The 15,200-nt window shown below is 58.4% G+C and overlaps 2 protein-coding genes across 2 annotated transcripts; one reads left to right on the forward strand and one right to left on the reverse strand.

Annotated features, from left to right (window-relative positions):
• Window positions 1-403: 403 nt before the first annotated feature.
• Window positions 404-3,684, reverse strand: LOC136365473 (deoxyribodipyrimidine photo-lyase-like). Its single transcript, XM_066325966.1, has 9 exons — window positions 3,434-3,684; window positions 3,106-3,251; window positions 2,781-2,963; window positions 2,463-2,621; window positions 1,973-2,171; window positions 1,731-1,883; window positions 1,396-1,517; window positions 1,136-1,295; window positions 404-970 (listed from the first exon to the last, which is right to left on the reverse strand). The coding sequence occupies exons 1-9, from the start codon at window positions 3,663-3,665 to the stop codon at window positions 819-821; spliced, it is 1,506 nt and encodes a 501-aa protein (XP_066182063.1). The 5' UTR covers window positions 3,666-3,684; the 3' UTR covers window positions 404-818.
• Window positions 3,685-4,128: 444 nt separating this feature from the next.
• On the forward strand, window positions 4,129-10,966 carry LOC136365466 (mucin-2-like). Its single transcript, XM_066325950.1, has 6 exons — window positions 4,129-4,409; window positions 5,548-6,522; window positions 9,125-9,496; window positions 9,712-9,831; window positions 10,120-10,205; window positions 10,430-10,966. The coding sequence occupies exons 1-6, from the start codon at window positions 4,343-4,345 to the stop codon at window positions 10,502-10,504; spliced, it is 1,695 nt and encodes a 564-aa protein (XP_066182047.1). The 5' UTR covers window positions 4,129-4,342; the 3' UTR covers window positions 10,505-10,966.
• Window positions 10,967-15,200: the final 4,234 nt, after the last annotated feature.

The raw sequence follows: 15,200 nt of genomic DNA on the forward strand, positions 1-15,200 counted from the left end.
CTGGTTGTGTTACGACATTGTTTCAGGTGCTGTAATGGTATGTATGGCACCTTGAGGTGATGGGGCAGGCAGGGTGTGCTGCTCATGGCAAGGAGCATTGAAGGGACAGCTTGTGCAGCTGGTGATGCAGTCACTGGGAGGGGGTTATGGTCACTACCCCTTGAGTAATTATTCTGGTTTGTGGCTCCCCCTGCAAACTGCCCACTGGACTTAGAGCATGAGGTACAAGCCACTGAATGAGGGCCCTCTGTAATGCCTGTCCCCTTTCAGAGCCTGCCTTTGCTGCTGGCAGAGGGGTCCAGGGCTTGGCTGCCCTGTCTGTGCTTGCATCCCCATCCCATGCCACCTGGCTCTCCCTTCACAGCAGTGTTGTGCATCTCCCCATAAACACCATGAGCACAGGTGATAGAAACTGTAAACTTTAAAACAACTATTGAAAGATATGTCTGACAACCCAGTAGTGGCTCCACAAAGAGCCTCTTCTTAGGGGCTTTTTCTTAGAAACACTGCTCAGCCCAAATCTCAGCTGTGGTTACCAGCAGCAATGGTGACCTGGGCTACTCCAGAGGACAGCGGTTGTAGAAAAGGTTTCTGGCAGGCACAGGCACGCTGAGGATGGGCTCTCACAACTGCCAGCAAACCTGTGGCAGCAGAAAGGCTCCAGCAGCTGCCACAGTGTGGCAACTTGAGCAGTGGGTGATGGCAAAGACCTGCAAAACCCTGGAGCTTGCTGCTGTTACAGAGAGCCCTTCAACATCCCAGAGTGATCCCTGCAAGCTGGCAACTTGGCAAAGGCCCATCCGCCCCAGCAGAGAGGGTCACTGGGAGTGTGTGGGGGCGTAGCGATGCTCAAACTGGTCGACATCAAACTTGCGCTTGCAGCCGGCGTAGTTCATGTAGCGAATCTTCCCAAAGATGGGCCGCTCTGCCCAGCCCTGGTCGTGAATGCCACAGATGGACCACAGGCAGCCTGCCAGGCACAGGGACACAAGTGTCAGCTCTCCCCCTTGCTCAGAGGCATCCAGAGAACTAGTGGGATGTGGGTGCGGCTGGAGTTGCCTGCAGAGAGCCCCCACTGCAGCCTTGGCCATCACAGCTAAGGCCTCCCACCCCATGCCCTGACCCTGCAGCTTGCCTACATATCCATTGGGGTCCCTCCCGTCCAGCTCGTAGCGGTCGTTGAGGTAGATGGCAAACTGCAGGGCCTCCTCAGGGGAGCGCGTCCACTCCAGGATCTTCTTGGCCCAGTACATCCGCAGGAAGCCATGCATCTTGCCCTCCTGGACCATCTGCAGCTGCAGGGATAGAGACAGCCATAAGGGCCAGCCCGTGGCAGGTCACCTCTGCGCCTCGGAAGAAAGCTCAGCACTTTGTGGGGAAGATGTAGGGCAGTACCTGGGCAGCATTCCAGAGTGGGTCATGTGTGGTGCCCTGCTCCAGCTCCTGCAGACTGTACAGATAAGGCCTCTTGTCTTTGGCGTGGAGCTTCAGGGTGGTTTGCGCCCAGTCATAGGCACCTATGAGCAAAAGATGAGGAGCAACACTGAGCAACCTGTTCTGGGTTACTGAGGGCACTGTGCCCTGCAGGCACCAGTCTTGAAGAGGGCACCTGCCAGCTTCTGTCCTACCTCCAGAAGAGACCAAATGATGGCAAGCACGAGTGCCCCCACAGCCCTTCTCCTAGCAAAACTGGGATTGCCAGGGTACCCAGCATTGACCCAGGATGTTACCCTGCACACTGTCGTAGTTCTCATTGTAGTAGCAGAAGTTTTCAGCCAGCTCCCGCCGCACCACAGCCTCCTCCACGAATGCATCCACTGAGTCTTTGTAATTGCGCCGGTGCTTCTGCACCTCCAGGATGGCTCTTTGGGTGGAAACCTGGCCTGGTGACATGGGGAAGGAGCAAGTCAGGCCGCTGGTCCAAGCCACAATGCTCAGTCCTGCTGCTGAGTGGGAAGCCTGGGATACTCACCAAAGTGAAGCCATGGGGACAGGTTGCTGAGAGCCGCCTTGTTGGGATCATTCCTGTGGGTGCTGAAGGATTTCAGCCGCTCTGCAATGAAGGACTTCAGCACAGCCATCCCTGCAGCTGTGCCAGGGGTTGCCCACTCCACCTCCTTCACCGTGTGGTCCACCTGCAAGCTGGAATAACAGGCCTCCCAATCGATGGGCTGGGCCGGGATCAAGCAGTGAGTGCACCTGCAGAGTATTTCCAGTGAGGGTTGCCCTGAGTGTTACATCCCCAACCAGCCAAATCCCCAGTCTGTGCCAGTGTGAATGAGGTGGGAACCTCCCTTTCCCCAGGGCATCCTCATCTCCACACCATCTGTGTGTGACCTCAGGCAGGTCACAGTCCTCATTCCTTGCCAACCCCTCCCAGGATCACAAACATTCTGTGAAACACTCTGTGAAACGCTCTGAGACCTGCCCATGAATGGGCTTGGAGTGTCTACTGCTAGTACCTCTGCTGGGCAGGAGGGTGGATGTGGATGCCGAACAACAGGGGGAAACTCAGTGAGAAACTCGGGGAGCTGAGCATGGATCTTGCCCCGGATGGTCCTGGCGCTGTACTCCTGCTTGGGGGAGGCAATCCAGCAGGGCACAATGTTGTGGGCATCAACCTGGGGAGAAAAGCCGTGGAGAAGGTTGTGAGAAGCCAGCAATCCTGACAACATGACAGGCGTGCTCTCTGCTCGTCAATCCAGCACGCAAGATGCAGGAAACAAGGTTGTCCCACATCTCACCAGTCAGTTTTCCATTCCCAGAGTGCCGGCACCCACCTGAGCAAATGGCACATCCTCTGGCAACCGTTCCCTGACGTCCTCTACCCACTGCCGGGGGAGGCGGAGGGGACTGAAGTCTGTCACCAGCCCACCAACGCCATGCTCCACCACAAACGTGGGCAGCACATCCTTGGCATAGCCCAGCAGCAAGTGGAAGGAGATGTTCAGCTCTGCACACTCCTGCAGTGACAGGGAAATGGCTGTGGGACAGTTCATGGCTCTGCAAACCCCACTCAACCATCATCTGCTGAAGGGATGGATCTGCCTCCCCACTTCCCCAAGAGCCCTGTCCCCCCCCAGTATGGACATCCCCTGGCTGTACCTCTGCTACCTCCTGCAGGCCCCTCAGCATGAACCTGTAGTGGCGGATGGTGGCCTCCAGAAATTTGGGCACCAAGCAGAAGCAGACATGCAGAGGCAGCTCCTGTTTGAGGGCCAGGCGCTGGGCATAGAGGAAAGCCCAGTTATCTGGGGGGAAAACACACAGGGCAGCGTCAGGAAGGTGCTTCACTGACAGAACGGGGATGGGGTTTCACAAGATTTTCCTCCAGATCCCCCCTAGAGAGAGTGGGGCCAGCACCAAAGTTACAGAAGGAGGGGAGCAGCGCTTTTACCACCCATGGGAGCCCCTTCCACCAGCTAGTTCGCACCTTGCACTCGCTGATCCCGGCACATCCAGTAAAGGATGCACCGAGCATCATCCTTCAGATCCGGGCCCTGCGAAACAAGGCGAACCCGCTTTTTGTTGTACTTGAACTCTCGAACGGATGGGGCCGCCCTCCGACGAGCCTGCTGTATCGCCTCCTCTTCCTCCGTCCTCCTCCGAGCCACTCGCGGCACCTCCGTGACCTCGGCCTTTCGCTTCCCTCGGCCCCGCCGCATCCTCAGCACCGCCCGCAGCAGCGTGCCGCTGCCAGAGGAAAACAGCCGCACTGAGCTCCCGCGCTTCCCTGCCAATCCCGGGCCCCGGTCCGCCCCCAGAGCCCGGGGGATGCTGGTCCCCTGCCCTCGCCGGTCCTCGGGAACCCGGAATAACGGTGTTACGGTCCCTGGCCCGATCCGCTCCTGCTCCCGATACCTGCGGTCCAGGCCCCGGTCCCGATGCCGATGCCGATGCCGATGCCGATGCCGATGCCGATGCCGATGCCGATGCCGATGCCGATGCCGATGCCGATGCCGATGCCGATGCCGATGCCGATGCCGATCCCTACCTGGAAGCCACGCGGCCCTCGAGTGTTACACAAGCCGTGGGCGTGTGCGAAGGGCGGGCCCACGGGCGTGGCCGTGTCCCGAGGGGCGCGGCTCCGCCCCCGGGACCGCCCCCCGCACACGGGCGCAGGTGCTGCCCCGATGTCCCCGGCGCGCCCAAGGCGCTGCCCCTGCCCCGGGAGGGGGGCTAGTGCCCGCTGTTGCCTCCCCTCCCTGCGCCCGGGAACAAGGAAGCAGCTCCAGCTACCGCCAGCCATCACTCGGCAGCGTAGTTCCCTGCTGGCACCTTCTCCACGCCCTGTGTCCTCAGGTCCCCTACCTTGCAAGGGGCTGGGGTGCTGGTTTTGGACATGACTCGGGGCACGGGAGGGCTGCCCCTGCTGCTGCTGAGCCTTGCTGTGCTGGATCTCCCACTGGGTAAGGGCTGAGCGGTATGAGGAGCTACAGTGGGGTGAGGGGTGAGTGAGGAGCATCGTTCCCCAGGGTGGTGGGTGGCCCTGGGGTGACTTCACCCACAGAGGTGAAACACTTCGGGTGTTTGCTTTCCAACATCTCAGCCCTGTCCTAATGGGCAAACAGGGCAGTGCTTTTTAGAACACAAGCAACAAGCTCCGTTTCTTTTGCATCTGGTCTCTGTCTGGCAGGAGAACACCTTAAGCCCAGCTGGACCCCCTTGGTCCTTGGTCCTTGCTGGGCTCATTGCCTTTGCTACAACCTGCCCAGTAGCACCAAATGGCCATGCCCAGATGGCAACATCACTGGGAGATACTTGGCCTGGAAAACTTCAAATGCCATCCCAACATTTGCATTTGATGCAAAGTCAGAGCAGTCTTGAGTGGAGCACTGGGAATAGATCTGCAGCTTATGCCTCCTGAGAGCCTTGAACTAGAGCTTTAGGTGTCTTCCTGCTGCACCCCTCAACCCTCTCCCAGAGCTTTTGTGGGTTCCAACAGGTCTCATGGACTTGCCCTGAGCTGCAAGCTGGGATTTGTTCCTTTGTGGGGCTGCTTCCCCCGGTGCCATTATTTACACCCACTGCTATCAGTTCCTGACTATCTGCAGTACAGAGGGTTTGTTTAAACTGCTGCTGCTGCATTTCCAGACCGTCTCACGGTCACCAGTTCCTGCTTGGCTCTTCCTGTCAGACGGGTTTGTCTGACTTCCTCCAGGGATGGGTGAAGATGGTGGAATGGGTCTTAGGGCTGGTGCCGAGAGGAGTTTCTGCCCTGAAACCAGCGATGGCCATGGCTTGTTCCTGCTTTGTCAGGCTGGGGATTTACGTGGTCTGCCTGGCTGATTGTCATGTTGCTATTCAGGCAATTCACATGCTCGATCCATGCAGGACAGGGATTCCCCACTCCTGATGATCCATGGCTGATGCAAGACTTAGGCAGTTCATGGCAGTAGTAATATTGCACCGTGCCCAGCACAGCCATGGTCCCAGCCTTTCACTGCCAGGCCTTGTGTGCTGTCTCCCACCTCTTTGCAGGGACCATTGTCAAAGATATGACAAACGCTGCATCCCTGACTCTCCCAACCTCCTTGACACCCACAGAGACCACAGCACTGCTACCCAACACCAGCACAAGCACTGCAGCCACCTTCCCTTCCTCTCGTCCTGCAACCTTCACCCCAGAGATGCCAATGGATGCCTTCACATCCAGTGCTTCTACAGCTCAGCGGAGCAGCCTGGCAGCTTCCAACATCACCACACCACAGGAAAGGGGCAGCACAGCTCATAGCACTCCTGTGTCACCTGGGCTGGGACCCACCACCAGCAGCACTACTCCAGCACAGCTGGAACCCACCACCAGCACCACCCCAGCAGGGCTGGGACCCACCACCACCAGCACCACCCCAGCAGAGCTGGGACCCACCACCAGCAGTACCCCAGCAGGGCTGGGACCCACCACCACCAGCACTACTCCAGCACAGCTGGAACCCACCACCAGCACTACCCCAGCAGGACTGGGACCCACCAGCACCACCCCAGCAGAGCTGGGACCAACCACCACCAGCACCACTCCAGCAGAGCTGGGATCCACCACCAGCAGCACTACCCCAGCAGAGCTGGGACCAACCACCAGCCTGCCAGCTCCAGCCTCCGTGACCATGACACCCAACTGTGACAAGACTACCACTTTCATGTCAGTGGAGACCAGCACGGCCCTGGCTGTCAGCTCATTTGGAGTTGAAATGAGCACACTGCCTCCCCTCACCTCTACTCTTCTCTCCTCCACCGGGGTGGGCACCAGGCTTAGCACCAGCCCCTACCAAGGGCCAGCCATGACCACACTGCTTGGCAGCACATCCCCAGGGACCAGCACCACCTCTTCTTCCACCACTCCAGAAGTGACAGACACTTCAGATGGGCCCTTGACGACCCCATCAGACACCATGGCCTCTCTTGTTACCACCACAGAGGTCCCTAGGAGCACCCCTGTCCCCAGCCAGCCAGTTGGGACCACACCTGGTACCACCCCTGGTACCACCACCCCACCAGAACCAGAGACCCCCAGTGACGCTGCAGGTGAGTACAGATACAGGGCACCCAGAGGGCAGGATCAGGGTGGTAAATCCCCACGGGATGTCCCACCTTGCTCAGCCAGGCACTTGGCTTCTTCCCCCAGGGGCCACCCTGTCTCCAGGCTCTGCAGGCCAGTGGGTGTGTCCCAGGCTGGGGACCTGTGCTGTGGTGTGACAGTACTGCCATGTGGCTGTGCCCCCAGCACTGAGCCTGTATGTACACACCCCCTGGAGAATCTGTGTACCCTGTACCCCAAGGAGTGTGACTGTACCCCAGCAGTCCCCCAGGCAGCTGTCCCCTGGCAGTGCTGCTTACTGGGCACCCGTGTCCTGTCAGTGTGGCTGTATCCTGCTGGCTGTTGCAGGAGCCTTAATCCTGGGACTGCAGATATACCCTGGTGACAGCCCACTCCCTGCACCTCAGCCAGGACAGGGAGACTGTGCCCTGCCCCAGTACCCCTGGCCATGCACATGTTGCTGTGTCCCTGTACCCCAGCAGAGCTACTGTATCCTCACAGAGTACCTGCACCCTGGCCCAATGCCTACGGTGTGAGAGCACCTCGTCAGAGTGCCGGTTCCCTGGTGATGGCCTCTGTGTGCCTGTGCCCTGGCAGTGCCCCGTGCAGCTGTTCAGCAGCAGGGTGGCTATGCCCTGACAATCTCCAGCATGCCTGCCTGCCTGCAGAACTCCAGTTCCTGGCCCAGTGCCTGCAGGCACTCCGAGTGCTCTTGTCCCTGACCCTGAGAAGAAGGAAGCAGCCCCACTGTCAGCAATGCACTTGGGCCGTGACACGCTGTGACACGGGGAAGTGATGCCTGTACAGACAGCCCAGGGGACAAACCCTCAGCCTGGAGCACGCCCTTCCTGAGCGCCGCCTGTTCTCTTGGCCAGCTCCTCGCGCTCCGGCAGAGCTGGCTGTTGTCTCCTGAGGGCGTTGGTGCTGGGAGCCACCACCAAACATCACCCCTGCGGTGAAGTGCGGGCTTCCAGGCAGCCTGGCTCATCCCCGGGCTTTTTTCCGTTGTGACCCACCCCACAGCAGGCAGAGGACAGCCACAGGAGCCAGGTCTGTGGTTGTGGCAGCCTTGGTCGCCTGCCCTGCCCACTTTTTGTGGCTGTTCTGCGTCCAGCCGTGCAGTTGATGTTTGCTGGGCATTGCACCAGTCCCTGGGAGTGTCCGTGTCAGGTGGAACCCACTGCCTCGCTGCCAGCACCTGGAGGGTGAAAGGACCCACCTGGATGCTCCTCCTCTGCTGGGTGAAGGAGACCTGGAAACCCCAGTGCTGGGGCTGTGGGGAGCACTCAGAGCAGTGCCTGCGGGGGTTTGTCAGCTCCTGCTCACCTGGACATGGCTGGGCAGAGAGGAGGGCAGTCCCTGCTCCTGCCCTGGTCCCTGCTGCTGCTGCTGCTGCTGAGCCTCACCTGCCTTGCTGTGCTGCACCTGGCTCTGGGTAAGGGCTGAGTGGGATGCAATGCTCTCCACAGGGTGGGTGGTGAGTGGGGAGCATCATTCCCCAGGGTGGAGGGGTGGCACCTGTGGGGTGCAGGGGGGTGGAATGCTGTTTCCTGCTTCTTAAATGGGAACCACAGGTGGACTTGCTGCTTCTCCTTTTGTGAGGATGAGGCCCTTCTGTGCAAACACCTACCTGGCAAGGGCTGGGGTCAGATCTTTGCCCTTCTCTGTATTTTTATTTAACCAGCTGCTATGTGCGGGGAAAGCATGGGTGTCAGGGGCTTTGGAAGTTTCTGGCTGGGTTGGCTGAAAGCAGATGGCAGCTTGTGGTTCAGTTTCCCATCCTCATGCGAGCAGAGCCCCAGACTCGCTGGGTTTGTGCTGGGGAATCCACTCTGGTATCCCAAAGCCACTACCTCACAGACACCCCTTGACATAGGTCCAGGCAGCCAGGCTGTCCTACCCATCCTCTGAAGAGGGTTACAGATCCCTGGGCTTTTCTGGGGACAGCACACTGCTCCAGCACAGTCCATAGTGGAAGAGAGGGCAGCCCTCCTGTGTCCCACCCCCTCCCCCCAGAGCTTCTGTGGGTCACAGCACGTCTCTAACGGCTCATCCTGAGCTCCAAGCTGGGATTTGTTCCTTTGTGGGGCTGCTTCCCCCGGTGCCATTATTTACACCCACCGCTATCAGTTCCTGACTATCTGCAGTACAGAGGGTTTGTTTAAACTGCTGCTGCTGCATTTCCAGACCGTCTCACGGTCACCAGTTCCTGCTTGGCTCTTCCTGTCAGACGGGTTTGTCTGACTTCCTCCAGGGATGGGTGAAGATGGTGGAATGGGTCTTAGGGCTGGTGCCGAGAGGAGTTTCTGCCCTGAAACCAGCGATGGCCATGGCTTGTTCCTGCTTTGTCAGGCTGGGGATTTACGTGGTCTGCCTGGCTTATACCCATTGAAAAGATCCATGTATTTGATCCATGCAGGACAGGGAACTCCACTCCCGATGCTCCAGTCAGCCCCAATGGCTGATGTGCAGCTCTGGGTTGCTCAGGGAGCTCACTGTGGTGGTGATGCTGCAGCATCCCCAGCACAGCCATGGACTCAGCCTTTCACCACCAACCCTTGTGCATCTCCTTGTCCCAACTCTTTGCAGAGACCACTCCCATGGGTGTGACAGCAACTGTGTCCCCAGCTCTCCCTACCTCCTCAACACCTATGGAGAGCTCAGCACTGGTGCCTACCACTGACTCCACCAGCACAGCCACCCTCCTTTCCTCCAGCCCTGAAACAGAAGCCTCCACCTCAGAGGAGTCCAGCACATTCACAGAGACTGACACCACTTCACCTCCCACTGAGCCTTCTCTCACCACAACTACAGAAGATTCAGTGGGGTCCTCAGCAACCCTGGCAGACACCACAGCCAGCCCTGTTATCAGCACATCCGACCCCATGAGCACCCCCTCTTCAAGAGTCCCAGACAGGACTACCCCTGACATCTTCCCCTCAACTATGGAGTCGACTCCAGGTACTCTGACAGCATCTGGGACCCCTGGTGCAGCCATGGGTGGGTTCAGCCAGGGGGCATCTGGAAAGCAGGGACGTGGTCAGGGTGACAAATCCCCATAGGAATCTCATGTACTTGGGTGGCTTCACATATGCAGTTTCACTTCGGCCTGCCCTCAGTTGCAGGAGCATCATGTACCTCTGCAGACAGCACTAACCTAACATTGCTTTGCCCAGGCACTGAGCCCTCTTCCCCTGACACCAGCTCAGCCCAGACCTCAGAGGCCACTGCCCTCAGCATGCCTACAGACCTGCCAACGCTGCCACCAGTCTGCCCCTCTGGCTCGTCTAACACCAGTAAGTGCTGTGCCCATGGGCATCACCACCCCCAGCATCAGTGCTTGGGGCCAGTGCAGGGGGTCCTGGAGCCCCACTCTTGCTCTGCTCTCAGTGGGGAGGTCCTGATGCTTTGAGGTACATGTGGTTTGCTGTATAGTGGGAGGCTTCTTCTGACAGGGTAGTGTGTCCATGACACAATTAACCTGGGAGGATGTCCCATGTCTGTGCCAGCAACCCTGAGGAGAGACCCCCAGGTCCTCTGGCACTGCCCAGGGCAATAACCACAGTCCTATTTTTAATTCCTAGGTGCAGCTCACCTCTTTCTGTCACTGAGGCTATCCACCGCTCTGGACCTGGGGAACACCACGGTGCAGGAGCTGGTGTTGTCCAAGGTGAGGTGGGCAGGAGGAGATCCCACTCTGCATCTGCCAGTTGTGGTTTCCTCAGTCAGGGAGGGGAATGGCTGCATCTTGCATTGAATGTCATCCAGAGCCCTTTCAGATGAAGGGGAGACCCTCCTTTGGCTGCCATAATCCAGGACCAGGCTGTTTCTGTGTGGGGACAGGGGGTAGGAAACCCCCTCTGACAGAGTCTGATGGCTGTTCTTTCCCCCCAGCTCCGTGAGGACCTGCAGACAGCATTCCCGTGTGCTGGCCTGGCACTGGCATGGCGAGGGAAGAGGAGGACTTGACTGCTGCCTCTTGCCCAGCCTGCTCCCACCTGGACTGCCAAGACAAGTGCTCCCAGCTCCTCACTCCGTGGTGGTGCAGGCCCCTGGGGAATCCCATACAGCTCCTCTTGAACCTGGGGTTTCCTGTCCTTCCCTCTGTACCCCCAGTGACCCTCCTGCCCCTTCCCACAGCCTGTCTGAGGAGCCTGAGCCCTCACACCACCCTCCTCCAGACCTGATTCCTGTGGTGGGACCCCCTCCAGCTCTGCTGGGGGGCTGGGAGAAGGGAACCGCACGGGACTGTGGCTTTTACATCTGGGACTGTGCTGGCTCAGCCTTCAAAGCCACCCTGGAGACAGAGGAATGAAATGAAGACCTGAAGCCCCCAATACTGCTGTGCCCAAGGCTCACCTGTGGTATTGCTGACTGAGGAGAACATCCATGCTGGGCAGTAAATAGAAATTCCATGTTTTCTGTGTTGAAGTGATGACTTCTTTATTTTCCAAGTTGCCTTTCCCAATTTTCAGCTTTGCCATCTATTGGAGGTACCGGTGAGGAAAATGAGTCCCAAGAGCTTTGCGTGGAGAGACAGGCTCAGTGTTGTCCCCTCCCACCAGGGGCTGCTGCAGACATTCCCAAGGATGGCTCGGCACCCCGGCAGACTGGTGGTCTCTGCTTTGGAGCTCTCTGCCCCATGACACCCCACAGCTGCAGGGGCAGCCCTATGCACTGTGGGGCTGTGGAAATCCCATGGGGTGTGCTCCTTCCCTGTTTTTTTCCAGTCCCCAGCTAAGGAGACGGCTGCAACATCTGTCCCCCTGCAGCAAAGTCATTTATTAACTGATTAATTAGCCTGATAAAATCCAACTGAAGCAATTATTAGCCTAAGCAAGCCACCTTGCCTGGAGATTGAAAACTGAAATAATTAGCAAAATAGCCTTGTTGCGTGTCAGGGGTTGTTTTTGGCTGATCCCTGGCTCTCACTGGCAGCCCTCACTGCCCTGGCACAGGGAGAGCTGGGAAGGGGTGTGTGGGGTTGTAGGATTCCTAACCTGGGGACTTCTCTCAGGCTGCCTGGATTGTCAGCCGGCTGGGAAGGAGCCAGCAGCTGGACAGGATGGGGAGAGACACCATGGGATCACCCAGCTGCCTGCCAGTTCACAGGGCCTGGGAGAGGCTGGGCTGGGGCTGGAGGCTGTGCCCAGGCAGCTTGTTAGGATGTACCCATTTGGGGTGCCCCTTGCATTCCAGGGTGGCCCCTTTCCTCTTCAGGATGCTGCCTGGCTTTTGTGGGCTTGTTGGACCTATTGAGACCGAGAGAGATCCCTTAGCAGCTAGGCAAGGAACTGGGGAGCAGGGCAAAGGCTGTTGGAAGGGGTCCCTGTGCTGGCTGCCTGGTGGGGTGCTGGGAAAGAAATCCTTGTGGTCTGCCTACGCCTTGGAGCTGGGCCAAGAGTCCTCCCACGTCGCATCCCACTGGGCTGTTTTCTCCGGCTGTTGAATCCATAACTTCAGACCCCGGGACATGGCCGGGTGCCAAGGCCGGGGTAATGGAGCCAAACTGCGTCACAAAGGGAGGAAAAGGTCCTGAAGTGCTGGGATGAAAAGGTGACCAGGGTACTCACTGTTCTCTGCTGGCACAGCCACCTTCCACCTTTATCATGGTTGGGGGGCCGCTGGTCCCCTCTGCCACCAGCCTGGGAGGGAGCAGAGGGGCACAGTGGGAGGATGTGGCTCCCATGGGAGTGATGTCACTGCCCAGGCAGTGGTGGCACAGAGCTCTGACGAGCCCCCAACGCTGCCCATACTCTCCATGCCTGCTGTCCTTGAGATGCCACCTTCACCCCATGGCTGTTCGCCTGCCACAGACCACTGACCAGAGGGGCTTGGGAGGCTGGATCCAAGTCCTGCTTCTTTCCCAGTCCAAAAAAGAGTTCTCAGCCTCTTTGCTGGGATACACTCCAACCTCTCAGCATTGTCCAAAGGAACAAATCTTGTGCCCAACATGACTGTCACCTTTAGAGGACCTGGCAGCATCATGGGGCGTGTCTCAAGTCCCTTGTGACTCAGGTGTCCCTTGCAGAGTCCCCCTTCCTTCACCCCTGCTGAGGCTACAGCCCAGCTCCCACTCTTTGGCAGGAGGGTGTTGCAACACACCCAGGATGCCCAGTCATCCAGAACCTGTGGGGTTGATGGATAACCTGGTTTCCCCCACTGCTACCCCTGAGCCCTCTCCAAATGCCCTTGCCAGGAGGCTGGAGGGGAGCCAGTAGGAGATCCTGTGCTCTCCACAGGACTGGAACAACCAGCCCATTAATTCCAGGAAAGTTGATAAGGCACTGTGCTGGGCCGTGCTCCGCCATGCTGGACGGTGCAGAGCCCCTGGGTGCTGAGATTCACAGAATTGCCCCCTGGCTACAGGCTCCTGAAGGGCTCCAGTGCCCATGTGATGCTTTGGCCTTTCGTAACAGCAGATTAATGGCTCTTACAGGAACCAGTGCTTTGCCAGGACCTTGGTTTCAGACATAGCAAAAAGATCAATGAAAAGCCCCTTCCCAGAGTGGTAAAAGGGTACTGTCCTCAAGATGAGGCATCCCTTGGTGGCTCTGGGCTTTCTTGGGAGGGTGTGCCAATGCCTGAGCAAAGGGATGAGTTTGGTCTGCCACGTGACTCTCCTGGGAGATGGGCATTTCTGTGAGACAGCAGGGGCAGGAGTTGCAGGCACAAAGGTCCTCAGAGAGTACTGGCCTCTGTGGGGCACAGACAGGAGCTTGCAGACAGGCTGGGGCCAGCATCTTACTTCAGCTGTGTTGTTTGCCTCTATGCTGAGCAGCATGTTTGTAACAATCCCTGTGGTTCCCACCACATTTTGCACCTCAAACGCCATCTGGAGCAACACTTTCCAGCGTCAGCATGTATTCCCTGTTGGGGTTGCTTTCTGAGGTGATACAGCATCGTCAGCACGGGCAGGAACCACTCTCCCACGGCAGGTTTACATCTCTCAAATCCTCCATCAGCCCTGGTGTGGTCACTGCTCAGGTGTTCACTGATGGGTCAGTCACCCCATGATCTGCAGTGCTGGCTGCAAGACCCCCAATGCACTGTCCCCCCCAGCCTTACACCCACAGTGGCATTTCTGGTGGGCAGGAGTTTAGTTCCAGGTGAGCGAGGCTCCCCCTGCCCTGGTTTATTGTCTGTGCCCTGTTCCCACTGCCTGGGGTAATGCGTGGGTTTTACAGGATGGTGTTTGGTCAGCCATGACTTGGCCTCCCCTGGCCAGTCATTTCCCCATCCACACTGCCCCGTGCTGGGTCGGGGTGTCACTTGATGTGCTGCCTGCCCTGCTCCAGCGGGACACTGTGTACTGCCTAACACCCCTCATAACACTTCGCAGGAGTTGCCTGGGGGCATTTCTGGTTAAGGAGTGTTTAATTGACTACAAAACCATGTAGTGGTGGGAGTTTGCATAATGCTGTTCACAGGGGAGCTGGCAGCAGTTTTCAAGGGGGCGTGCAGTAATTGCTGCTCCAGGAGGAGGAGGGGGGTGAGACATAGGGGTGAAGCCACTTGGGACCCCCACAGCAGGGAAGGGGGTCTGGACCTGTTCCTTTTCCTGCTCCATCCTCTGGGGATGCTGGTCCAATCTTACAAAGAAGCTTCCCTGACCATTTACGCCCTCCCAGCACCCCAGCACTGCTGTGCCCAGACCGAGGTGCAGGTTTCAAACCCCACTGGGATGTGCTGGGGCTCTGAAGAGGGATCCCCAGTGCTTCAGGTTGCAGCTGAGCACTCTGGAGCTCAACTGACACCCCAGGGCCTGACCCCAGCCATGATTCTGCCTGCATTATAACCTGCCTCTGCTCCTGGGCACTCAAGTGGAGACTGGTGTCCTGCCTTGCTCTGGGCTGAGACATGGCTCAGCTGGTGATCTTAGTGCCCATGCTCTCCTCACAGGTGACATCAGCTGGTGACACCAGGTGGCATTGCCCTGTCACCACCACACACTGCTCAGTGGCCCCATACCCTGCATGTGGAGCATGTCCTGTGGGGTCTGTGAGGTGACTGCCATGTCACTGTTGGCAATGCCACACAATGCTCTGGGCACAGCTTCACCTTCTGGTGCTGGCAGCCCAGGGAGCTGCTCCAGGCTGTGCCCAGGTCCCTGGGGAGAGCGTGGGTCCCCGCAGGGTGGGCTTTGGGTACACCCCACCCCATGCCCCATCTGAACAGGGCACCCAGCCCTTGGGAAGGGGAGGGCTCGACCGGAAGGGAAGGGTGACAGGGACATTGGAGGGAAGGGACCGGGGGCGGGAGAGGACGTCGGCAACCTGCCTCCTTCTGCCATCCCTATAAATAGGAGGGAGCAGGAGCAGGAGCACCTGTGGGACTCCAGCTCTGCAGGAGAGGCAGGCAGGGAGGGACGGAGGGAGCTGCTCCTTGCTGCTCTCTCCTCCCTTTGAGCTTCCCAGTGCTCTGCCTGTGTGGAGGCCTGAGGCATGGGGACCGGGCGATGGACACTCTCCACCTTCCTGGGATGCTGCGCATGGATTCTGCACGGTATGTCCTATATTTTTCTGCTAGCCATGTGCTACCGGAGCCCTGTCGGGTGCAGCAGGTACACTGTGAGATGCTTTTCACTCCTGGCTGTACTGGAAACTCCTCTTAGGACCAGTCCTTGCAAGGCATTGCAGCCGAAGAGCTGGAAAAGCATTTTACA

Source organism: Sylvia atricapilla, chromosome 10 (genome assembly GCF_009819655.1).
Source record: "Sylvia atricapilla isolate bSylAtr1 chromosome 10, bSylAtr1.pri, whole genome shotgun sequence".
Taxonomy (NCBI): Eukaryota; Metazoa; Chordata; class Aves; order Passeriformes; family Sylviidae; genus Sylvia; species Sylvia atricapilla.